This window comes from Aptenodytes patagonicus, chromosome 18, assembly GCF_965638725.1.
Source record: "Aptenodytes patagonicus chromosome 18, bAptPat1.pri.cur, whole genome shotgun sequence".
NCBI lineage: Eukaryota > Metazoa > Chordata > Aves > Sphenisciformes > Spheniscidae > Aptenodytes > Aptenodytes patagonicus.
In genome coordinates this window covers 337,429-363,892 of record NC_134966.1, presented here as the reverse complement: position 1 = coordinate 363,892, position 26,464 = coordinate 337,429, and the positions used below count along the sequence as shown (strand labels likewise).

Below are 26,464 nucleotides of genomic sequence, written 5' to 3'. Positions count from 1 at the left end.
GGCTGGTATCGATTCTGCGTATTTCTGTGACAGCTGTTTGTGCTGGCATAACGATCAGTCCTGCTCCAGCTAGCCCCTGAGGCTTGGAGTTCATCAAACAATTGGAAAAATTGTATGGGTTTGGTATGATGCCAGTGCGGACAAGGTTGAGTGAGTTGGCTAGGAGCGCTGTGGGGGTCTGAACACAAAGGAGGAGAGGGGCAGGCGCTGGCTGAGGAGCAGAGACAGGGGCCGGGGATGGAAGGGGGTGGCAGGAAGGGGGTGAGCAGGGCCAGGCTCAGGGGTCGACCCGCTGTCTCTCCCGGGCGGCCATGCAGGCACAGCCCACGCTAGCGTGGGGTCCTGCCCGTGGGGGAGCGGCCTCTGCCTCCCATGGCCGTGAGCAGGCCGGAGCGCCCCGAGGGCGGCGGAGCGCACGCTCCTCAGACCTCCGACCCCGCCGCGAGTTCAGCCAAGCCTGGCTGGGGCAGTGCGGGGCGGGACGGCGCGGGGAAGCCCTCTCCCCGCCCCGGAGCCGCGGGGGCCTCCCTCCCTGCCCCCGCTCCGGGCGGGCCCGCCGGGGTATCCACGGCAACGCGCCGCTCGGCGACACGGGGCCTCTCATCCCGCCGGCCGGAACCGGCAGCGCTGCCGGTGAGGCTGCCATGGCGGTCAGCGCCGGGCGAGTTTCCAGTCAGCCGGTGGCTGAGGGCAGAGAGGCGGCGAGGGCGGCCGGCTGCGGCCCCTGCCCCGGGCAGGCCCTGCCCCGCAGGCCGGAGGCCGGTGAGGTACGCCGCCGCCGGGGTGCTGGACTGCGGGCCTGAGCCCGGCGAGGAGAGGGGCCGCCGGAGGCGGTGCCTCTCTCCCGCCCGAGTACGGTCGTCCCGCGGGCCCGGCTGGGCCTCCCACTGCCGTGCCCGCCTGTCCCGCCGGCTGGTTTTGTGTGCTTCACTGGAGAGCCGTGTCCGCCCATGGGACACGTGAAGGGGTGCTCTGGAGGCAATGCTTCCACGGCATCGCCTCGGTGTAAGGCGAGGGGTCTCTGAAATGCAGGTTTCCCTAGGCCTGCCTCTCCCTGCTCGCCCTGTATTGGTGCCAACCTAGTTAGTTTCAGCTTATTTCTGAGTAAGGCAAGTGCTTTCTTAGCGTCCCTGTAATGTCTGAGAGCACGTTCACCAGGTGAATCAGCCCTTACTGCTCTTCTGAATGTTTCTGTTACTCCATGTCTGGGTTGGTAACACATCCACGACTAAAATGCAACCTGGGACACAAGTTTTCAGATAATACCCTCAGCTCTCCCACTTGGATGACTTTGTCCTTGGTCTCAGAGAAAATAGTAAATGGTTGCTGTGGGTGCTGTTGCTATTACCACCATAATGTTCTGGTGGGTTTTTTTAAGCTAAAGGTAGTCACTCCTTTTATGCCACAAAATACTAGGACTGTGGCAAGGCTGCAAATTTTATTATTATTTTTAATGCACCAGAAGGAGTAAGGAATTGAGATCTTGATTTAAGTGGGATTTTTTTGAATTATCAAATCTTGATTATATAAAATATCTTCCACATGTCTGGTTTTGCTTGAAAATAGTGAACACCTTAAAGTGTTTGTGACTGAAATCAATGACGATTGATCAAATTTCAGTCAGGAACAGAGAGATGAGCAGGTTGGTAACTAAGGTTTTCTTCACTGAAGAGAGAGGGGGTTATGGACAACCTTTTGAGTAGCATCTGCTACTTTCATACAATCCAGCACTATGTTTACCTATTGATATGTCATTTTGTCAGTGCTTTCTACTGAAGTGTAAAAGTGTCAGTTTTGGAGTAGCAGTCATATTTATCTTTTAAGCAAGTGGTGTATAAAGGTTTACTAATCCAGTCACTTCACCTGCATCTGACAATTGAGGACTTTACAGTTCTGCTGATTTCCCTTTTGTTTTGAATGTAGAATGCTAAATGTATTGGCATACAGGTCTTTATGAAAGCTGTTGAACGACTGAATAGATGTTGGTTTAGCCTGCTTCATTTGGCAGTGTATCCAAGGATATGAATGCTGAGATACATGTGCTGAAGTAGTGTGAACTACTGATTGCTACATGATGGAAGAGCTTCTAGAGAAATTGGTAAAATCCTGGCTGAGTTTTGAAGCCCGTGACTAAAATGGAGTTGAGACTGTGCCCAGTCTTTCTTAAGTGTGTAACAGATTCACCCTCTTCATGTGTCAATGCTGTGCACCTTGTTAGTCCTGCTCTGTTGCAGTAAGGAGGCAATTTCACTTATTTCTGTTCTGTCAGTTGTCTTGTCCTCTTTTGTGGATTACAGAGATATGTGGGACAGTTCTACATGGACCACCACCACGGGAAGGGGATTTGCTACTGGCCTGATGGGTCCAAATTCACAGGAGCTCTTTATCTTGGCCATGTAGAAGGCTATGGGACCCTGGAATGGAAGGATGGCAGAAAATTTCAGGTAACTGGAAAAATGCTGTGCTAATACTGCGATTTCCTTGCCTTTCAAAATCAACTTAAGTACAGGAAAATTTGAGTGTGAGTTTTTTTCAAGCAGCTTCCTTAGTGTTTTTGTTATTTAGAGCAAAATCGTCATGCTTTGATCTCCAGTGAGTTAGGGCACTCTTTTCAACACCTTAGCTTCTGCTGTATTTAACTTTTGCATGGGGAAATATTGAAGGAGATGATCATAGAATCATAGATTCATTTAGATTGGAAAAGACCCTTAAGATCATCGAGTCCAATCGTTAACCTAACACTACCAAGTCCACCACTAAACCATGCCCCTAAGCACCACATCTACATGTCTTTTAAATACCATCTCCAGGGATGGTGACTCAACTGCTTCCCTGGGCAGCTTGTTCCAGTGCTTGACAACCCTTTTGATGAAGAAATTTTTCCTAATATCCAATCTAAACTTCCCCTGGTGCAACTTGAGGCTGTTTCCTCTCATCCTATCACCTGTTACTTGGGAAAAGAGACCGACATCCACCTCGCTACAACCTCCTTTTAGGTACTTGTAGGAAACGATTAGGTCTCCCCTCAGGCTCCTTTTCTCCAGACCAAACAACCCCAGTTCCCTCAGCCGCTCCTCATAGGACTCGTTCTCTAGACCCTTCACCAGCTTCATTGCTCTTCTTTAGACATGCTCCAGCACTTAGTATCTTTCTTGTAGTGAGGGGCCCAAAACTGAACACAGTATTCGAGGTGCAGCCTCACCAGTGCCGAGTACAGGGGCACGATCACTTCCCTGCTCCTGCTGGCCACACTATTTCTGATACAGGCCAGGACACCATTGGCCTTCTTGGCCACCTGGGCACTCTCCCGGCTCATATTCAGCCAGTTGTCAAACAGCACCTCCAGGTTCTTTTCTGCCGGGCAGCTTTCCAGCCACTCTTCCCCAAGCCTGTAGCGTTGCATGGGGTTGTTGTGACCCAAGCACAGGAGGCACTCAGCCTTGTTGAATTTCATACAACTGGCCTCGGCCCATTGATCCAGCCTGTCCAGATCCCTCAGTAGAGCCTTCCTACTCAAGCAGATCAACACTCCCGCCCAACTTGGTGTCATCTGCAAACTTACTGAGGGTGCACTCAATCCCCTCGTCCAGATCATTGATAAAGATATTAAACAGAACTGGCCCCAATACTGAGCTCTGGAGAACACCACTTGTGACCAGCTGCCAACTGGATTTAACTCCGTTCACCACAAGTCTTTGGGCCCGGCCATCCAGACAGTTTTTTACCCAGCAAAGAGTATGCCTGTCCAAGCCATGAGCAGCCAGTTTCTCCAGGAGAATGCTGAGGGAAATGGTGTCAAAGACTTTACTGAAGTCCAGGTAAACAATCCACAGCCTTTCCCTCATCCACCAAGCAGGTCACCTTGTCATAGATGAGGTTAGTCAAGCAGGACCTGCCTTTCATAAACCCATGCTAACTGGGCCTGATTACCTGGTTGTCCTGTACGTGCTGTGTGATGGCACTCAAGATGATCTCCATAACCTTCCCTGGCACCAAGGTCAGACTGACAGGCCTGTAGTTCCCCGGATCCTCATTCTGGCCCTGTGATGTGATACCATCTGTCCAGAACTAAAAATCTGATGCCTGGAAAGTTTCTTACTCTAGTATCTAACGTATAAGATTTCAGTATTTATTCTCCTTCTTTGATGAAGAGCTTATTAGTTAGACAGTATTCTCAAAAGTCGTATTAGGATGCCAGCAATATGAAACTGGAAAAATACTGCATTTTAAGAAACTGTGGAGATAGACAGCAATCTGAAGTGTCCAGGTAGCTAGTTGTCTGTTTTGCATCATTTTCAGACCTAGTGTTTCTAGTAGAAGCTAGAAATCTTGTTTTCTAACAGCTTGCAGTCCTTCTTTGTTTTCTTACAAGTTATATCTGAAAAGTCCCAAGCGTAGGGGAACACCACCCACCCATTCCTACTGATCCCTGGGTATCTCTGCAATTCATCAAATAATCTAAAACATATAAGGAAACAACATAACAGTCTCTGCATTGAGGAGGTTATCAACAAGAACATAGCATTCTTGCTGAATATGGATAATGTGGCACTAATTATGGATTTAGGAGAGCTTTAATTTGAGTATATAATGTATAATCTAGAGCTAGGGGAAAAATAGAGAAGCTTCAGATCATAACCATACTCAGAATTTTATTCTTGCCAGTGGTAGCGCTTTTCTCCTGCTCCTTTATCTTTGTAGCTAAACAGCTCAATGTGAAGTTGCTAATTTTTGCTCTAAATAGCTGTTTTGAGGTTGTGATAGCTTAGTGTGAACCTGTCTTGAACCATATGCGTGATCCAGATATGCATGAGTCTGCTTAAATTTGGTAATGCTCATGCCTTACCTACCATAGCGTCATGGCCAAACTAGGATACCCTTATAGGAAGACTAAAACTCCTGTCCTATAGTGCTTTATTTGCTACTGAGACTCTTCTGTTGGCATGTCTTGTCATGCTTGCAAGGCTATAGATATCCTAAATTTAGTTACCATTGTAAGAAAAGAAATAACTGTCATTTCCAGATTCTGTGTCTGTGCAGATGTGTGTCAGATGTGTTTGTTTTGATTAGGTAGGAAAATCTAGCCAAAAATCTGTCCTGTCCTGAAAGGTAGCAGCACGGCTGATGAATCTAAAATTGGTCATAGAATAAAATTAAAATTAAAGAATCTTGCTCAGGCCCTAAAACCATCAGGAAGTTTCATCTAAACATTACATCCCACTGTAGTTAAGTTTAGGGCCTTCCACTGTTCTTGTGCTGGAAGATTTGTGTTTGCTATTAAATGGACCAAAATGAATGTGCAGGCTTTGCCGTTCAGATTGGCTTCAGCAGTTACTGCTCTGTCAATAGGAAGTGGACCAGTAGGGCCAGAACCAGCCACATTAGTTTAAGTAGAAAACAGACTTTAATTGTACAACTTGTTTGATCTCTGACTGGTACTAATGAGTTTACTTGTTTCTTAAGGGGCTGTACAAATCTGATGAGCGATTTGGACCAGGGATTGAGAGCTATCCAGATGGCTGTCAGGACGTTGGCTTGTGGCTCAGGGATCATCTAATTAAACTATGTACTGAAGTACCTGGTTATTTTTCACTCTTGGATTATCCAGCACACTACAGATACATTGATGACAATTCTCAAAAGAAGTATATTTCAGTTGAGGAAGACCCGTTTCTCCGTAGCTATAAACATCTCCCTTTTGACGATAAGGATATTTTCCCTGAAGGAGTCTTTGCATATTCTCGTAGCACAGATCATCTTACTTTGACTCGCTCCTTCCTAGAAGAGTGTGATGCTTGGTATTTTCAGAACACCCCAAAGCTGCCTGAGGAAGACCCTTGGCCTATTGCAAATGTAACCCCTCTACTAGTTAGAATGCAGACGCATGTTTATAAGCACAGGTAACTGTTGATGATTTGTTTATTATGTATGGATTTTTAGAAATTATTATCCATGGGTGTTCATTATTTTCAAATTCACATTGCAGGATAAAAGCTGCATTCCAGATTGTTTTTTATGGCCTTGAGATTACAAGTTGCCAATGAGGATTTTTTTAAAAAAAGAAACAAACAACATATTCATCTCTCAATTCACAAATTTTATTCCTTTAAGTTAAACATCAGTTTTATTCCGGTTACACCTATAAAAATAGTCTCAACTCATTAGCATGTCAGAGTTTCTGGAAATCTGGTTTTGAAAGGAATTAGGAGGCAAGGGCTGTAGAGACCTGTTCTGACCTTCCCTGTTCTGAGAGTGTAGCATCTTGTGTAGAGGTAGAAAGATGGAGAAGCAGAGTGCCAGATTTTTGAAAGCACTGAAAATCTGGCCAATGATACCTTTTTGTGGTTGTCTTGACTCTTGTTCTCCTTCAAGGTTATACAAAACATGCTGCAGCAAGTCTACAGCTAGTAGAACTGCCAACTGCATGTCAGTTTTTATGTAGCTCGGTACTTGTACGTGGAGATGCTCTTTGGGCCCACAGAGTATTTCCTTACTTGCTTTTTTGATAGGAACACAAGCTACATATGCATATTTTATAGTCATAGTTAAAGCAGATGATGGAAATTAAATCATAAACAGATGTCATGAGTGTGCATGATAAATTGGTTCATAGAAATATGTGGTAGTCAGATTTTGTTTTCTTATTTTAGTAGATATTTGGTGGCTGGATATTTTTTAACTCCTCTGTAGCTAAAATCTATATGCTGCTGCCAGCACCCCGTACACTGGTTTGCCTTTCTGCCATTAATGTAAGCAAGCTTACACTATCTGAAATAGTTCTTAAAATGATAGCTGGCCTTATTTTCCCATCTTGCTCACCAACATACTTTATTCTTGTTTTTGTGTTTTTTCTTTATGTGTTTCTTCTTGATGTGTTTTTTCTTTAATTGCCGTAGCGGTCTAAGAGTACCTAGCTGCTTAAATGTGCCGTACTGTTTTCTCCTTTTCAAGGCGCTGTCAAGCGGAGTTTACTTCAGATGTCAACCTCATTCTCAGTGGAGCCCGCAGTACTTATGGGCCTCCAGGCCCCAGGGAACTTGCCTCAGAGCAGCTAATTCAGAAGGCAGCAAGAGGAGACTATGATGGGGTCTATGCAATTCTGAGGAATGGACTTGCTCATCCAGACATAGCTGACAAACATGGATACACAGCACTTGCTGCTGCTGCTGTAAGACTCTAAGCATGACTCTTTACCACATGATGAGAAAATGCCTGGTATAGTAGGCTGGATTAAATTTTTCTCTTGTTTCATTACATAGTATGAAAGGAATGTTCAGTAAACAGGAAAAACAGAAAAGCGGTGTGGCATGAGTAGTATCTGTAATGACTGGTATCATGCCAAACCCCACGGTAAATAAATAACCTAAAAGAAGCCCCTTCAGTAAATATTAGAGATGATTTCAAATGTCAGGTTTGATTTCAGGTTATGATTGTGGAGTGGACTAGATCTATGTTCTTGGATGTGACCGTGCCCTTATTATTTTTTTTCCTAGTTGAAATCAGATTCAGACAGAGTTGTTTTGTTTTTGCTGAAAAGTGGTGGTGGCTAGAAACCATGCACGCACAACTTCAATTTCTGTAGGAGGGGGATGAAATCCTGCCCCCCCACCTTTTTCTTCATGCCCTTTTCAGCTACCTCAATACTTGGCATTCATTGTAAATGGCTAGCAAAATCTAGATAATAATTTAGAATGCTGTATTTCTCCTGTAGCCATCTCAGTCGCTTTTAGTCTCTTTCTGTGCATGAATCCTCACTGAATTCCTGTGAAATTCAGTAGTTAAAAATTAGCTGAAAAATGCATGTTCTGAACCCTGTAAGACATGGTTCAGTATTGTGTTTCTATTTTGTGGGAAATATAAATTTGAATTAGCTAAACAGTGTAGAGCGTCACTACTTTAAAACTGTCTTGTTAATTCGTTCCATGTCAAAATCTAGAAGTGTGTACATATATGTGCAAGTATGGATGTTTCCCCCCTACAGGTTCATTCCCACAATGATGTTGTCAATCTTCTTCTTGATAGTGGAGCTGATGTGAATAAGTGTAGTGATGAAGGATTATCTGCTCTCTCCATGTGCTTTATTCTCTTTTATCCAGAAGAATCTTTTAAGGGTAATATTGCTGAGAGGAGCTTGCACAGTTACAAGGTTTGTTTACTTCTAATCTAAAATGACAGAATCATAATGTATTATTTCCTCAAGCTGTAAGCTTTTTAAATTTACTGTGTATACTCCCTAGGACAAAGTCAGAACTTTTATGCATTTTGCTCTCTGAGGATGCAGAATAATCTCTGCTCTCACTGCTAACTCCTAACTCAAAGGACCAAGCTCCAGTGCAGTTACAAGCTTACTCTGCAATTGAAATAAGGTGCTGTGTCAATAGCAGAGATGTGAGGCTGTGTTGACTAGGTGTTTAGCACAATGAAGATGCAGTGGGGCAGTTGTTGGGAATTACAAAAGCATAAGCAGAACAAGAGGATGTAGGTGATTCTCCTGGTACTATGTAATCCTGCTGGCATCATGGAGGTGGCTAGTAAAAAGCAATTGTACAGTCAGAAGTCTGCTGATCCTTGGGGAGTGCTCACAAAGGAAGAGTCATATCCCTGGCCTTCCTCCTGCCACAAAAAGAAACACCTGCTCTGGTGTAGGAACACAATACACATTTTGTAAGAGTGCAAACCTGGGAATGGGAAAGAAAATGAAAGCAAGGGGGTCAGGAATCACCAGCCAGGATGAGAAAACAGATAAAAACGGGGTCTGGGCAGGAACTGTGTGGTCTTTGAAATGTTTCAGTGGAGTCTAGAAATGGAAGGGTGCTGCTGAGACTTTCACATGAGGCTAGACAGGCAGTGGCCCATGCCTTGAGGAAACTTGTTGAAAATTAAGTACCAAATAATCCTCGGTTGCTCTGAAGTCACTGTTCCAGTTCCAAGAGTATGTTCAAGTGGTGGCCCATTGCTAAAGTTGCAAGACTTTTATGGGAAAGGGAGAAGGGGAGTGAGAGAGAGCAGCTGCTCAAAACTGCACAGAAAATCAATGTGGAGCTATTACCTCTCATTCTGGAGGTAATATGAGGTAATTAGGAATAGAGAGGGGATCTTTCTGTGTTGGTTTGTATCTCTCACAGGCTCTGAGATTCTGCAAGGTAAATGTACATTGCTTTTACTTTTCCTCTGAGTTGAATATGCATCCAGATTTGGAAACATCAGCCTTGTAGATCCTAGTTCCAGATTCTCATGCAAGCTAATGCAAGTTGAAAATCTGTGTCTTGTTTTATTTCAGCAATTTTTTTTCTTTTAAGCTAGGTGATGTATACTGGAAGAAACTTTTAACTCTTCTAAACAAGTTTTAGACACCATGGAAGTTGAACAAGAAAAATATTCCCTTATTTTAAGAGGTTTTTTTTTTTAAAAAAAAAAACAACCAAACTTAGTTACAAATTACTTCTAAATGATTTTCCTAACAGTTATTAACAAAATTCCTTTATCATTATATGCTGTACTGTGTCACTGTTCTGATATGTTAATATGCTGAGTCATGCATTGGAAGAATAATTTTTTTTCATTTTTGTAACCTCTTTTTTTTTTTAAATCTTTAAGTGGAGTGAACAATCAGAATCCTCAGAAACAGTCAATGTGGCTGAAGGCATAATCTCAAAGTAAGTCTCATGCACTATAGATGGGAGACCAACTCTCATAAATGCTTTTGTATAAAGAAGGTAACAGTATTTCACATATTTCACAGAAGTGTGCATCCATTGCAGGGCAAGATTTTTTTTTTTGTTTAAGTGGGCAAATCTTGTTTTCATGCCAGTAGAAGCCACTCGTTTATACACTCTAACTCATGTCAGCAGTGGGCAAAGACTGCAGTTGAAAAGTGTAGTTCAAGCAAAGGACATCATACTTGAGCAAGACAAGATTTCTTGTTAGTGGAGTGTGAAAAGCTGCTAAGTATGCAATGGACACTTGCAGTGGAGTGTAGACGTGAGGAAGGAGAATATATTTGCTTTATTTCTTGAAGTCTTGACTACATATGAACTTGTTAGTTGTTTTCTGCAAGTGTCTGTTCAGCAGTGTCAACTGAAACGTAGTCCAACTATTTTGCCTTTGTGGATCTTTGAAAAGGCCACATTTTACTTTTTGCTTTGCTTACAGAGCAGTCACCAAAGAAGACGAAATTTTTGTGTTGGGTTTTATGGCAGTGTAGGTTTTAATATCTTAAAACTCCCAAACTGAAAATTCCTGGTTGGCCTTCTGGCCTTCATCCCTTACATTTTACTTTTGTGGCACATCCTCCCACCTCCCATGATTCTTGCTGTCTGAAATATTGTGCATATTGCATGTTGTTTGTTGGAATATAAAGATTCATTGAATGTAGGGCTCGTGGGTAAAGCTGAGTTAATACCATGCCTGAAAAGATGAGTCTCCACTGAGAACACTTTGTGATGGAGTTTCTGGGTGATTTCCAAGTGCTGTTTGCCCTTTTTTTTTCTCTTTTTTTTTTTTTGGTGGTGTCAAGATTTTGGGGGGGGGGGGAGGTAGATAGTTTGCCTCCATGGAAATGCAGATGGCATCTGGAATACACTGTCCTAGTCTAACATAGCTCCTGTTCCAGCTTTTGTTTAAGGGAAGCACTGTACCTTTGTTTTCTTGGAATGGGTGAATGAGGTGTGATTGAGGAAAGAATCTTCCAGGGAGTCTTCGATGGCAGGAAGGAGGAGTCTGTTTCTTTCATTAAACAAGTCTAAGACTAAATGTTTGCAAGTCACATTGAGTGACTGGTGGAAATGCAGGGAACCTTTCCTAGCTTCCCCTGTCTCCACGCAAGGGCTTTTCATGACCACAGGGACTGCTTTTGCATGCCACTCCTTTAGTTTAGAGGGCTGAGATACACTGGCAGTGCTGTCCCCTCTTCAGATCATAATGATGTTGCCTGGGTGGTGTAGGGCAGTTGTGATGCAGCCCTAAAGACTGCCATGTCTTCCCTCTGCTAAGTGACCGTTTTCATGTCTATTACCTGGGAGTCATTTTAGTCCACTAGCTTTTAGAGTTTTCTTGGAAGGTGCTAATAAATTATTCCGATATTTTCCATGTCAATTCTAGACGACAGAAGAGGTGGGAAACAATCCAACTGCTGCTTCGTCGAGGTGCAGATCCCAATGCATCCTGGGTCCCACCACACCTTCTGTTCTTTGCTGTTAAAGCTGCAGATGCAGAAGCAGTGAAACTCCTCTTAGAAAGGGGAGCCAGGACTGATGTGCGGCTTCCATCCAAGGTTTTACTGGATTATCATTCATAACGTGGGATTCTAGATGTGTACTGCAGCCTCAGTGCCCTACTGTAAAATATCCTGCATGTCAGAATCAGCTTTAGAATGGCCAGAAAGCTGTTTAAAGCGATTATCCCGTTCAAAGAATTTTTTTTTAGTAGAAAGAACTCAAAGCTCTTTACTCTCTAAGTATTTTTTTTCCTCATTATGTTTCCTGGTTGCCAAGCTTGTGAGTGGCTGGGGAATACTTGTGAAGCTGCTCCTCAAGTTGGTAATAGCTGTTGTGGTATTTAGTAGGCTTAGTGTCTGGGACCTTTAGTGTTCCACAGTCCTATAACTCTAGGCTCTAGGTTTATGGTGGCTGTTTGTGAGACACAGCATGTGGGAAGAGTGAGCTTGTATTATTCTTTGAAAAAATATTTAGCGCTCTTTAAGTGCTGCTTGTGATAAACAGGAGTCTTAATGCTATGTTTGTGTTTTTAGTTAGGGGGGTTAACTCCTCTCCACATAGCTGCCTCAATTCCTGGGGAGGAAGGGGTCCAGATAACACAGTATCTCCTGCATTCTGCCCCAGATCTGAATGCAAGGGCAGAAGATGGAAATGAGATATACGGTCCAGACAAGGTATGTTGCTTTTTGAGCTCATCTTCTTTCAGCTGTTGAAATTCAGATTGTACAGGACCTAAGCAGGGAGTTGGGATTCCTGCCTGCTTGATTTCACAGTGAAATCTTTGCATTCCACTGAAAGAACCTTTAAAAAAAAAAAGAAAAAGCCACTTGAGGTCTATAGTATTGGGTTGCAGTAAACATATCCTTCTGTTTTTGGTGCCCCAGAACATTTTGCTATCATGCCTTATATAAGGCAACGTTTAAAAGTCCCTTGTGTGTAGTCCAGTACAAATGCCTGAAGATATGCCTGCAGAAACAGACATGTCTGTGATGGGACTTGCTTGTTTCATCTCCATGGAGCTGGCCTAACACTTCTTTTCTTTCCTTTCCTTATTTCTCTTTTCTTTGAACCCCAGCTGTCTCTGCTAGATTCCTGCAGCATTCTCTGTGCCTACAGGTTGCAGAAGATCAGCCTAGCAGTAGACTTTTTTGATAGTATAGCACTTTTTAGTTAGAGTTGCCATTTTTAATGATAATTCTCTAGTGCTGATGGAGCTATGTCAGTAACACGTGCTTTTTTCTGGCATTTGTTGCCTGATAAATTACTTTAAGTTGTAGTAACAAAATCTTGTAGTCACAGAACAGTTGAAAGATTGGAAGGGACCTCTGAAGATTGTGTAGTACAATACCCCTGCTCAAAGCAGGATCAATTATAGCATGTTGCTTGCGATCTAGTCCAATTGGTTTTTGAGTATCTCCAAGGGTGGAGACTCCACAACTTCTCTGGGCAACCTGTTCCAGTGGCAATGCTTTTCCTAATGCAGCCTAGGATGCTGTTGACCTTCTTTGCTGCAGGGGCGCACTGCTGGGTCATGTTCAACTTGTCCAGCAAGACGTCCAGGTCCTAGTCTAGAAGGTTTTTTCCATCTGGTCAGCCCCCAGCACGTACTGGTGCCTGGAATTATTCCTCCCCAGGTGCAGGGGAGGAATACAACAATTTCCTTTTGTTGAATTTAATAAGATTTTTCTCTGCCCAATTCTCCAGCCTGTCCAGGTCCCTCTGAAAAGCAGCACAACTGTGTGGTGCTTTAAACCACTCTTCCCGGTTTTGTATCATCTGTGTACTTGCTGAGGGTGCACTCTTGTCCCAGCATTGAGGTCATTAATGAAGACATTAAATAGTATTGGCCCTAATATCTGCCCCTGGGGTATAGCACAGCTGGACTTTGTGCTGCTGATCACAACCCATGATCCACCTCACTGTCCGATTGTCTAGTCCATACTTCTTCATCTTGTCTATGAGGCTTACTGAGGAGACAGTGTTGAAAGCCTTGCTAAAGTCAAGGTAAACAACATTCACTGCTTTCCCATCTTTCACCAAGCTGGTCATCTTATTGTAGAAGGCTATCATGTTTGTCAGGCATGATTTCTCCTTTGCAAATCCATGCTGACTGCTTCCAGTCACCTTCTTATCTGTAGTATGTCTGGAGATGGCTTCTCAGATTTTTCCATCAGTTTCCCATAGGCCGAGGTGAGGCTGACCAGTTTGTAGTTCCCTGGTTCTTCCTTCCATTTTGCCAGAAATGCAAAGAAATTCCTCAGAAACCTCCCCTGCTCGCCATGACCACTCAGAGGTAACCAGAGTGGCCTTGCAATGACATTGGCCAGCTCCCTGGCATACCATCAGGTCCCAATCACTTAAAAAAGGAGTTGGCTTATGTAACTAGACTGACAAAATTTATGTTGTCATGACAAGGACTAAGGTGAATGTCTGCAGGACAGAGAGATTTAGATGGCTTTGTCAGTTTGTATTTTAGTACTTTGTCCTTAAGTAGTAAACGGGAGAACTTAATACCTATTTATCAACAGTACTTAGTTACAGAATGCCCAGACACAGTGTAGGCAAGATTTACTTTCTCAAATATCACTTTTGTTTTTTATATTGATCTGGTGACCTTATATTCATAGACCTTAAATGAGTGGACATGTGAATGAGCTTGACTCAAGGCAGGCCCTTTGTGCCTGAAAGCTTGCTTCTTCCCTCCCACTCCCTACACTGTATCGTTTGGCCCAGTGAAAGTTAACAACTTCTCTCTCTCAAATTTGCCTTCCCTAGACTTCTCCACTGGTTTTATTAAACTTCTTAGTGTGCAGTGCAAAAGCAGTCTAGCAGATGAGACCTGAATGTAGAGAAGAAAGTAGGAAAAGGGTGGCTGTTGTTTTTGTGGGGCTGAACAAGTCTTGTCCATGATTGAGATCCAGACCAATGGGTGACCAGGCAGGTTTATTTTCTGTTAACTTGTCTTTAGCGTATGTTGCAAATGTGCACATCATTTCACTTAGATTCCTCAGCCTCAAGCCAGAGAAGCCAACTTGACAGGTGGTGTCACTTTGCAACTGAAAAATGAAGCAGGACCACCACAAGAGTACTTTTCCTCCTATAGTGGTCCTGTCCCTGAAGAAGGTGGAAGGAGTGCATTGCATATTGCATGCGAAAGAGAGGATAACAGTGAGGTAAGATCATAGCATCTGAGGCTCTGCTCATAGGGAGTAGTTCTAAGCTAATCTCAAATGACATAACTTGTCAGTGAAGACATTTCATCCCTCTGTAAGAAGGTGATTGAATACCAGCGATAAACTCCCTTTCTACTGATTTATTAGTGTTGTACTGATTAAAAATCTATTAGCACTTGAGGAAAAAACATTTCTTAAATCTTTGGAGTTCTGTTTGACAAGAGAAACTCCTTTAGTTGAGTTTCCATTGGTTAATTGGCCATTAACTTAATCATCCACAAGGCCAATTTGAAGTTGGACAGTCTTAGTTTTGGCATGCACTAACCTCTGTGCATTTGATTTTGTACTATAGTAACATTCTTCTAGCAGATTTGGGATGCATGCAGTTGGAGAAAAGTATTTGAGAGAAGTGACCTACTTCTTCAGAAGCAAACTTACACATTCCTTCTGGTGGCAGGATTAATAAGATTTGATAATCTGGTTATGAAGAGGCTTCATGTATAACACCACTATGCTTGGGGTTCTCAGTCATGAAAAAGTGGATGTATATTTTTACTATAACATCATGGTTTAGATGAAGGTTTGAATGTGTTTTATGCTGCTCATTTTATTAATTATACTACTATTATTAAATTTAATATTAAAAAGTTAACTTTATTATGATCTAATTTTACCTTTTTTCACCACACTTGCCTACAAAGCATGCCAGAGATGTTATCTGCCTCCTTTTAATGCATCGGGCAAATCCAAACACATTGTGGAGTGGCCATTCACCACTTTCCTTAGCAATTGCCAGTGGGAATGACTTGGTGAGCATCTTTAAGTTCCTTCATTTTTTTGGGTGTACTTCTCCATTCATGTCTGCCTCCTGTGATGACAGCCAAACTACATAATGAGTGGTGCTTGCAATCATACATTTTCAGTGAAAATAATAAAGTTTTTACTTTTCTTTCAAGCCTATGGATATTTTGTGAGCCAAACTAGAGGAATCGTAAAGGACTATAGTATGAGGTAGCCAGAAATATTTGGGTAGGACTCAGAAGGGACTAACATTTGGAGAACTGTGTTCATTTTGTGAATCACAAGAACATTCAGTCCTCTTACAGGCTGCCTCCCTGCGTGGAGCAACCCAACCAAACACCAGAACACTTGCTTCTGGGTATAAGGCAAAAGGGTAGCCATTGATGGTAGGAAGCATGCTGTTCTATGAAAAGATTAATGATCAGTCTTAGAAAGGATTTGGTTGTAATGAGGCTCAGCACTCCACAGATGAGGCTTATAGTTCACACAGTAGAATTCCGTGTGTGAAGTTAGCACCTGTCTTCCCGAGCAGGGAGTGGACTCCCTTCTGCCCACACTGGGCCCATAACAGCAGGTCTGCAGCAGCCAGCATGGTGCAAGAGAAGATATGTAGCCAAAGCAGGTGATAAACCAGATGTGTCTGTGGTACTCTACCTCTCTTTGAATAGAGCTTGGTGTGTCCAGGCTCCTGGCTCATCTCTTTGTGGGAAGCAAGGCGGGAGAATGATGGGGTGAGAGTGGCACCCTGGCTCCCCATGAAGCTCAGCTGTTGTGCAGCCAGCACACAAGGTAATGGCAAGAACACTTGTAAGGGGGCAAGCGTGACTGACTCTAGCCTAGCAGTTCAGATAAGCTGAAAGGGGCAGGGCTGGAGTGTGATTTCTGCTTCCCTGTTTACTTTTCTCCAATACAAAAGCACACAAATAATCCAGAGAAGCATTCTCTTGGAAACACAGCCATTAGCAAAGCTGGGGGGGAAATCCTTTTCAGTATTTTTGATGAAATCAACATTCTACGTTTTGTTCTGTCACTACAAAATTTATACTTTACACAGGATAAATGCTAGAACATAGTAGAAAATACCATTTTGTGTTGTTAGTCTTTAACTATATTCCTTTCACTGGAAGGGTATCAAACATGTATAAAAATAAAACTGGATGCAATATAATATGGAGCTAGAGTGTGGACTGTGGAAGGGGTTATAATAGAAGTGGCTACAACTGCATACAACATAAAATAGACTCTGTATCAAGTGTTTGACCGTGAACCTTTTTCCTTACACTGTCTTCATCATTTTTAAGACAGTTTTGGTATTTTTCTGGGCAAAAGTGTTTTCTTGCAACACAAAAATTTAAATTTCATTATTTTGAATGAAATAGAAAGTCCCATATCCAAAAACTTCTACTGCTTCTCCCATCTTCTCAGAGGCTAACGTCTGATGAAGTAATGATCTAATAGGCTGTAATTGATCAACCTATCTAATCCTTATCTTTGTGGTAAAGCTTTTTTTTTAAAGAAATACACTTTATGAATCAGACCAGGTGATTTTTAAAGCTACCCTCTCATGCCTTTGATACTATTGTTTGGTAAAGTACTCCATGATAACCATTATGATTCACGCTAAAAGAAGTGAATACTACTGTCTGGTGGACTAAATTTTTGTGTGCTACTGAAGCTATGACAGGTACTAGCAGATACTCCAAGTGTGCTGTGGTAAATACTGTAAAGCTTTAGGGTCTTGACTGATCTCGCTAGGGTTTCACTTTCCTGCTGTAGAACTGTCAATAATGGCTTCTCCGGTCACTAATTTGTCACATTTGCATATGCACATTTGCAGGCAGTGGTTGAACTCCTCAAACATGGGGCTGACCCAAATCTACCATTAAGTGGAGCAGTAAGAAGTGCCCTCTGTGCAGCTGTCAGTACGGCATATGAACAGCAGAGAACGACAGCACAGAGGATTGCTTTGGTGAGATAACATCTGGGTGTTTGTTTGTTTGGTTTTTTTAAACTTCAGAAAAAAAGTGGTTTTTGTCAGGTGCATTGAGTCCCCTTTCTCTTTAATGGGTAAGCTGATTTTTTTTTTCTGGAACAATTAATTTGTGTCTATTCCTAATACTGTTTGTTTCTGTCCTGAGGAACAGGGGGTTTGTATGGAAATCCATTTTCACGTTTGAGTAAAGAGGATGATAACCTTGTGTAGAAGAGGAAAAACTACATTAAAGTCAAACGGGATGGTTGTAGTGCCCACAGCCCTGTCAAATCTGACTATTACCTTGTTTATAAACACAGCCAGCATCCACATGAAGAGAGATGCATTGTGTTTGGTTGTTACTGTGAAGTGGTCAATACCACTTGTGATGAGTGCACTTTCTCATCTATGATGAGGTCAATGGCAGCATTTGGCCTTGTGAAAATTGGAGTTTTTCTCCTCATCCCAGGGAGCACAGGGCTGATCTCATTCAGAGTGGAGGTGAGGCAGGCTGCAGCTGAGGGGTCTGGAAGCAGAGGCAATTTCCCCGGCTGGGTTCTGTTCTGCCCCCTCCCTCATGAGTTGTCCCTGCTTCATTTGTTGCTGCAAGATTGTGAGGTACCCAGAAACAAATAGCAACTGCCTGCAAGAAGGTTTTACTTACAAAACACATTTAGATTTGACAATTCATCATCAGCTCTAAAGTGGCAGAAGAAATGCATAGTTCAGTGCACAAAATAGTCTCACAAATAGAGGTTAAGTTCTGATGATCAGTCCTGTCTCTTTAGCTGTGGTGTGAATGCAATTTTTTGGGAAGGTTGTCTTTTTGCTTGGATGTGTAATGATTTGCTTTCTTCAGGTTGATAAGCTGCTTGAAGCTGGCGCAGATATCCTTGCACCAGTTACTCTTAGGGAAGGACAGAGAAAAGCTGTGGGAACAGCTGTGGACTATGCCTATTATAAATATTATCAGGTATGACTTCAGTTCCCATATCTGAAAGTACTGTGCATTTGCATCTATTCAAATGCATGGCCTGTTGTGTCCTTATGAATTGTCTAGGGCCTTCTTCAGAAACCTTCATGGAAATCTGTTTTTTCCCTTCATTTGTTGTGAGACTCAGTTCAGCACCAAATGATATATTAATCACTTAAAGTCTGAATACCTCTAATAGTTTTGCCTGTGAAGGCAATCCTTGCTGTTATGTATTATAGTAAGATTCCATCCATAATCGGATTGGAAAGAGTTAATCGTAATCTTAAACCCAGGCATTAAAACCAAAAGTAATATGTGTTTCCGTGAAGCTACAATCAAATCAGGAGAAGTTATTATGGGTTATATATTATGGTAATTTTAGATATATTGTAAGCTATGATAAGACATTATTGATCAAACTTTAAAATAATGGATTTCCTAAATAAAATATATTTTTAAATAAAACATACATTAAAATATGTATTATGTATTATATGTTATATATTTATATAAAATAACTAATATATATATTTGCTAAATAAATAAATGGATTTACTAAAGTTGTCCTTAATCATTTATAATCCCTTATAAAAAGAATCTTACTGTGAAGTATAACTAATAAATTCCTGCCTGATGCTTTTTTTCCTGGATATATTTGTTTAAAAAAACTTTCAAAAGGCCTGGGATTCTGTGACAGTTCTAATTAGAATTAATATAAGATTTTTTTTTTAATAGCTTTCTTATTAACAAGAAAGCTTACATGATAAGCAGATTGCTTACCTCTGGGACATAAACAGTAGTTGTTCTGAAAAGAACAAAAGTAATGGTGCACCTCGTTCACAGAGCAGCCTGCTTAGAGCTAATGAGGGCTTTTACATCCCATACCAATGTTTTGTGTAGACGTTAAATTGTGATTTCTTTGCTTGCAATTGCAGCTGATCCTCAAACAGGAAAATAAATTAAGCAATTTATAGCTGTAATCACAGGTCAAACTTGATCACCATACTCCAGGTACCTTACTTTCCTGCCTTGCTCTGGACTTTTGTCTATACTCTCCTTGCTGGCACTTGTTACAGGGAAGCAGTATGGGGAAATAAGGAACATAATAGTGGACAAGCAGTGCCCTCTAGCTGTTTTTTCATTTCCAAGAAACTTTTTGGTGCTTCTAGAAGTGCTGTGAGAGGAGCTCTGCAAGATGAGGGCAGCTTCCAGGTGCAAGATCCTCACCTGGGTCAGGGCAACCCCCAGTATCAATACGGGCTGGGGGGTGAAGGGATGGAGAGCAGCCCTGCCGAGAAGGACTTGGGGGTACTGGTGGATGAAAAGCTGGACATGAGCCGGCAATGTGCACTCGCAGCCAGAAGGCCAATCGTGTCCTGGGCTGCATCCAAAGCAGCGTGGCCAGCAGGTCGAGGGAGATGATTCTGCCCCTCTACTCTGCTCTGGTGAGACCCCACCTGGAGCACTGCCTCCAGCTCTGGAGCCCTCAGCACAGGAAAGACACGGACCTGTTGGAGCGGGTCCAGAGGAGGGTCACAAAAATGATCAGGGGGATGGAACACCTCTCCTGTGAAGAAAGGCTGAGAGAGGTGGGGTTGTTCAGCCTAGAGAAGAGAAGGCTTCGGGGAGACCTTCTTGCAGCCTATCAGTACTTAAAGGGGGCTTATAAGAAAGATGGGGACAGGCTTTTTAGTAGGGCCTGTTGTGATAGCATAAGGGGTAATGGTTTTAAACTAGAAGAGGGTAGATTCAGACTAGATATAAGGAAGAAATGTTTTACGCTGAGGGTGGTGAAACACTGGCCCAGGTTGCCCAGAGAGGTGGTGGATGCCCCATCCCTGGCAACATTCAAGGTCAGGTTGGACGGGGCTCTGAGCAACCTGCTCCAGTTGAAGATGTCCCTGCTCATTGCAGGGGGGGGTTGGACTACTTTAAAGGTCCCTTCCAACCCAAGCTATTCTATAATACTATGATTATCCCTTGAAGAAACATCTGAAAATTGTTTTAGTTAACTTGTTGAGCACTCACAGTAATAATATAATAATAATGATAATTGGAACAACTAGAACATCTAACCTGGACATATCCTGTGCCCCATATCACAGACTGAGCTCCAAGCCAGGATCCAGCAGGGGTTGGCTTTAACTCTGAAACACTTGTGTGTTAGTGTTCCTGTACATTAGTAGATTAACTTACGGTATGTTGCAGGATAGGAGAATTGCTCACACACCATACCACACACTGTCAGCATCTGAGCAGGAACTTTTTCAAACACGCCGATCACTGCTGGAACACATTACAGCGAAGCTCCGTGAACATGTCATCCTGAAAGAGAAAGCGTGGGATCAAGAAGAGCTGAGAAGATCCAAGAAATGTTAGTTCAAGCCTAAGAGTGGTTCAAGATTAAGGGTAGCATTACCTAGTGTGAAGGGGAATTTATTGTTCCAATTTCAGTGTTACTATCTGAAAAGGTAACTCCTAAGAAAAACGGCTCCTAAATATGTGGTAAGGAGATGTAGGGGTTCTACAAACATTAAAGAGAATGCACAAGGCATTGTGAAGAAAATCTGAATATGAATTTAGTGCCTGTCAGCTGCTTCCTGGTAAATCCCTGTACAAGATCTATTACCATGTGTTAAGGAGTGACTGAGGGAGCTTGCTCCTCTTTCATGGGAGAACCTTGGAATTGCTTCGCATTTAGTGCAGGGAACAGGATGCATGCAATGGTGACTGTGGTCACCTAGTGTATTTTCATTCCTTATGGCAACTTACCCTCAGGTCCTTTCCTAAGACTCCCATTGTATCAATGCTTTTCTGCTATTAGAGTAGCAACAATGAATATAAAAATTAAGATGATTTGAGTTACATCTTCAGCAGTAGTCATATGTGTGGTGAAATCAGGCTTAGAATCTAGGTCTCCGAATACCAGTCTTTGGGGCAGAAGAAGTATCATACTTGGGAAGTGATCTCTGAATATAAGATTGTTACCTTTGCAGTTCAGCATAACCTGTGACTCTGTGGCTTGTCACAAGCAGGAAATAAGAGTAAATTATCTGTATGCTTTCTTCCTCTTGGCTGTGACATAGCAACTTGGCTCCTTTTTTCTTGGCTTCTGAAGCTTGTTGATGGAAGATGCATTTTATTATGTGTCTTCAAATTTTATGCAGTAGACAGAGCCAAGCAGACTTTTAATGAAGGTGGATCTTGTGACTGGTATTCTAATTCTCAAGTCAGAATACTGATTTTTGTTTTCCCCCATGCCCCCTTTTGTTGGTGTAGTGGATTCAGCCGTTCATACATGTGTTTCAAAGAAGAAAGGAGAGACCCATCACGTGGAAGAAGTGAGGTAGGGCAGAGATACTGCACTCAAGTATTGACTATTCTTAGTCAAAAATACTATGCCGTGTTTTTTTTTTCCTCACCAAAACTGTTGTCACCCTTCCATTTTTCTCCTTTCTAATTTTCCTTTCTATCCAGACTTACCAGCTGCAGTTAGCTTCTTTCTCTGCTCTGATCACATCACTCCTTTGCAGCTTCAGACTTTGCCATGAGAGTCTGCATAATATTCAGTCTTCTTGTGGAAGCAGTGTGTCCTTGTGTTTTAAACCAATTAATGACATCAGTACCTTAGAGCAGCATGCAAATGCTAAGAAATAGGCCCATACAAATTTTGTAGCTTACATTTCTCCAGAAATTGCAGGAACGACTTGTACAATTTGAATGTTATTCTTGGAAGGGTGTATTAACAAAAGTTTGGATAATAATGGCAATACTTGCCTCAAGGTTACTGAATTCTGTCATCAGTTTCTCCTACTGCAGGGAATTCACAGGCTTCTGAACTTTGTCTCAGTATTTGAATCAAGAGGAAGTAACATAGGTGTCGGGAGCTGGGGCACTTTTGAAGACAGAAATTTTGAGGTAGCATTTTTGTTGAACCAAGATGGATCAATAATAGCATAAGATGCAGAAATAGCCCAGAAGAATATAAAGTGAACTAAAATAAAATCCGTAAGGTTAAATTAGCACACAAAGATTTTACAAATAGATCTCAGCGGTGACTCGCAGAGACAGATGAAACCTCAGTGAAACTTGCTACCTATTGGGAAAGGATTCTTAAATGCTTTAAAAAGGATGTAAATACGTAGTCCAGCTTGCACTTAGATCTAACATTCTGCTTCCTAGTCCCACTGAAAGCCTTAGCCCAAGCACTCTTTGTTTTATGTTCCAACTTTGGAATAACTGTTGTGGTGCAGTGGCCTGTGAGTGTCCCTGTTTGTCTCTGCAGTATTCCAGTGGGTTCTGTGAGGTTTTTTTTAAGTTTGCTAGCTTGGCTTTGTTTTCTCTGGCCATATATAATCTGGTCTGCCTGCCAGTTTGAAAATGGACATCCCCAGACCCAGTGTCACGAGTACACTAAAGCACACAGTGTGCTAGTGTATGGCACGGTGTGGATGTTTGTTTGGTAAAGGCTTGGGCATGTTTCTCACTAGGAAACTTGGCTTTTCTGGGGGCCGTTTCTGGGGGCTGGCTTTGCAGGTGGTATGCAGCCTGTTCCCCACAGACTCCTGTGATAAGCTACAGAGTCTCCTGTTTCTTTGTTGTTGAACATTATTGTTAAACATTATTCCTATATTGTAGCCATTTTGATTTAGTTTTACTGTGATCTGCAAACGTGCTGTCAGCTTGAGGAAAACCCTAAACAAACAATAATGTGCTTTCATTTTATAACTACCTTTGTTCTAGGCTACCGTTCTTTAAATACTGCTATCAGTGTGGACGTTCAGTTGGTGTTCAGCTATCACCTTGCACGCATTGTCATGAAGTCTTCACTTGCAGTGAGACTTGCAGAAGGAAATCCTGGAATGAGCGGCATAGGCAGGAGTGCTTGGGATTGCTGGGTAAGTCTGACTGTCATTACTATATGAGAACAGTGGTTTGTGCATGTGTACTGACCTGGGTATGTCTTCCTTGTAATGGACCAGTAAAGTGTGTTTTATGAAATAATTTTAAAAGGTTCAGTTCATTCACTTGAATAGCTGTGTATTTTGTGAATCTGTCAGCTTTAAGAGAGCTGCTACTGTTGTCATTACTCTCAGTTTCAAGAGAGAAGAATCTTTAAGGTGAGTGCAGAGCAAAGGAAATAATACTCTCTCTAAGACTAAGGTTCGCTACTGCGGACATCAATAGACAACTTTCCAGGCTGAAGGACCCCAATAGATCTAATAAGCTAGGCAGAGTGGAGCTTTCTGTACAAACTCTACCTCTTAATTACCTCTATCTGCGTATTAGAAGAGAAATCAATAAGATTTCTGACTTTTATGCATGGAATTGTTGATGCCACACTACTGTGGTTCTTGGAAACCACACGTTACACACACCACATGCTACGTAGCAGAAGACTAGCATGGTAGAAATTATACTATTTTAATTATATCAGATGCTCACATAGATTGAATGAGAAATCTGTCAAATGTGAAGATGGATACAGAACTGCTGTATTCACAGAAGTTCTGTGATTGATGTGTCTTTTAGTGGCTGCCTGGGATGGGACTTTTAAATCTGGGTACATGTAAAACCCTGTGTGTTGGGGATAGTGAGGTCTGTCCCACTGGAGATAAGTTATATCAAACATACATGCTTACCAGTATGGGCTCTGAATAGAATCAAACTATTATAGGATAAGATAGGATAGGATAGAATAGACAAGACATCAAACTACAAGGACAAATGGTGGGTAATATGGCAGCTGTACACTGGAGGACTTAAACATGAAAAAAATTGCATTCATTTAGAAAACAGAATTTTACTACCTAGTCTTTAAAAATGTAATGTGTTAGGGATACAGCTGGGTGATGCTAGGATGTTAACTAGTAATTATGGAAGTTACTGCTTCTTTTTGTAGTAATCCCTTTCCTGTATGGCAAATGCCAAATTTCATTCAATTCAGATACAGTGAATTCAATTCAGAACAAGTGTGAATGTCTTCCTGTAGACAGAATTTTTCTCAGCAATAAACAAACTTCTTTTTAAGTAGTGTCTTCCTTTCTAGTTATTTTTGAGGTAGAAAGGGTTTTGTTTGTTCCTTTGTTTTGTTTCTTTTTTCTCTCCCATGGTTGTTTTTAATTTAAAATGACCTGAAATTCCCTAACTCAGACCAGTTTGAGCAATTCAATCTGTTGCTCTGGGAGCCTCTGATGCCCTCTGCTCTGTTTCCTGATTCCTGTGCTTTTCACTGTAGGGCAACATGATTAGCATTTATTTTGTACCTTATGAGCAAAACTCTCAATGTTTAACTGAGTCCTGAAGTAACTAATAGTCAGTATTAACTGCAGGATTAATACATTCTCAGATATGTTTACTAGAAGAAACCAGTATCACTTACACTCCCATATATGGTCATTATTTGCTAGGACGTTTATAGATAAGTGAGTAGGTAGCCACAGCTACCTGAGAGTTGTGTCTGTTAACATCACATTTGATAAACTATGCCAAAATAGGGACTTCCTCAAGTCTTGTACCTGCTTCCAGTTTATTGTTCCAGAGAAACCGAAGGTCACCCAAAGAAATATGGGTTGGGTTTTTTTTTCCCTTTTTTTCCCCCCCCCCAGAGAAGAGTACAGGTCAAGCAGCTCCGGATGCAAGCAGTGCAGGATGCAAAAAGAATGTCACTGGCGAAAAGGGGGGAAATGGAAGAGAAGGAAAAGATGAAAGGAGAGATGGAAGAAAGAGTAAAGTTGGGACTGGTAGAAGAGAGCATCACAGGAAGAATGACTGACTTGTTTCAAGTCACTCCTACTATTGCGTGGACAACTTTTAATACCATTGCACTTTCTGCCTTGTACTCCACTGCTACTAAGGTTAAAAGTGATCTAATTTGACATGTTTTGAGAAACTAAAACCAAAACATCTTTCTAAGATACCGCATATGAGCCCAACGACGATAACGCCATCAAAAACCAGTCTGTGGGGATATATACAAGTTATGTATTTAAATAAATGTTTGCAATTAGAAATATGGTGAACTTCAGATTGGTTTTAATGGTCTAATGCTATATATATATATTTTAAAAACCAGTATTGCCCATTATTAAACTTCATTACAAATATTCCCTCCTGTGGGGAACAGAGGGCCCATTTGGCAACTGGACTTGATCTACAGGGATGCTTCTTACTTCATGGGGGACTTAGATCTGGGATCCTGGGGAGAGGTTGCTGAGGACTGTTCAGCCCGTAGACTATTACCCCTTGATGTTAGCCTACATGGGCACTGACAGTCCTGCCAGGAGAGTCTCTGAGCATATCAAGAGTGACTGCATGGCTCTTGGAGGTGAGGGTTAAGGTCATGGGGCCCCGGATGGTTTTCTCCTTGATCCTACTGCCGAAATGGAAGGGCTTAAGGAGGAGTGGATGGATCTTGAGGTTCAGCACCTTGTTGTGCAGCTGTGTCACTGACAATGGTTTGACTTTAAAACCACCTGTGGTTTGTCCCCCTCTTTGGGGGACAAGCACTGGTAGGGAGGGGTAGAATCCACCTGACAAAGCAGGGTGAAAAAATGTCTTTGCTAACAGGCTGGCCAACCTGAGGAGACTAGGAATAAGAAAGGAGGGAGATGATGACCCACGTTCAAGTGAGGAGGTGGTGGACTGGTCTGGCAAGCAAAGGTGCAGAGTGATGTGGTTAAGAATCCTCAAAATCTACAGAACAGTGCAGAATGGGGCCTACCCACAAATAAGGAAGTGCTGAGAGGACATAATGGGAGAAGCTCTCATCTTTTCTTGGGAAACCAGCATGACTGTTAGAATCATAGAATCATAGAATCATAGAATCATTGAGGTTGGAAAAGACCTCTAAGATCATCGAGTTCAACCGTCAACCCAACACCACCATGCCCACTAAACCATGTCCCTAAGCGCCTCATCTACACGTCTTTTAAATACCTCCAGGGATGGGGACTCCACCACTTCCCTGGGCAGCCTGTTCCAATGTTTCACCACTCTTTCAGTAAAGAAATTTTTCCTTACATCCAATCTAAACCTCCCCTGCCGCAACTTGAGGCCATTTCCTCTCGTCCTATCGCTTGTTACTTCGGAGAACAGACCAACACCCACCTCGCTACAACCTCCTTTCAGGGAGTTGTAGAGAGCGATGAGGTCTCCCCTCAGCCTCCTTTTCTGCAGGCTAAACCACCGCAGTTCCCTCAGCCGCTCCTCATAAGACTTGTTCTCCAGACCCCTCACCAGCCTCGTTGCCCTTCTCTGGACACGCTCCAGCACCTCAACGTCCTTCTTGTAGTGAGGGGCCCAAAACTGAACACAGTATTCGAGGTGC

At 42.4% G+C, this 26,464-nt stretch overlaps 1 protein-coding gene across 1 annotated transcript; it reads left to right on the top strand.

Moving 5' to 3' along the window:
- Positions 1 to 644: 644 nt before the first annotated feature.
- Positions 645 to 24,910, top strand: LOC143168835 (ankyrin repeat and MYND domain-containing protein 1-like). The gene is made up of 16 exons (XM_076355764.1): positions 645 to 767; positions 2,298 to 2,444; positions 5,464 to 5,900; positions 6,952 to 7,168; positions 7,982 to 8,146; positions 9,598 to 9,656; positions 11,101 to 11,272; positions 11,750 to 11,890; positions 14,228 to 14,389; positions 15,091 to 15,198; positions 17,028 to 17,159; positions 18,022 to 18,135; positions 20,344 to 20,509; positions 21,415 to 21,481; positions 22,879 to 23,033; positions 24,744 to 24,910. Exons 1-16 carry the CDS (start codon positions 645 to 647, stop codon positions 24,908 to 24,910), a joined length of 2,532 nt encoding a protein of 843 aa, XP_076211879.1.
- The last annotated feature ends 1,554 nt before the right edge of the window (positions 24,911 to 26,464 follow it).

Bases quoted from the DNA above. Each gene is read 5' to 3' on its own strand.
- LOC143168835 (XM_076355764.1), top strand. From the start codon at position 645: ATGGCGGTCAGCGCCGGGCGAGTTTCCAGTCAGCCGGTGGCTGAGGGC. The intron at 14,390-15,090 runs GTAAGATCATAG...TTGCCTACAAAG, and splicing joins AAAGAGAGGATAACAGTGAG to CATGCCAGAGATGTTATCTG. The intron at 18,136-20,343 runs GTATGACTTCAG...GGTATGTTGCAG, and splicing joins CCTATTATAAATATTATCAG to GATAGGAGAATTGCTCACAC.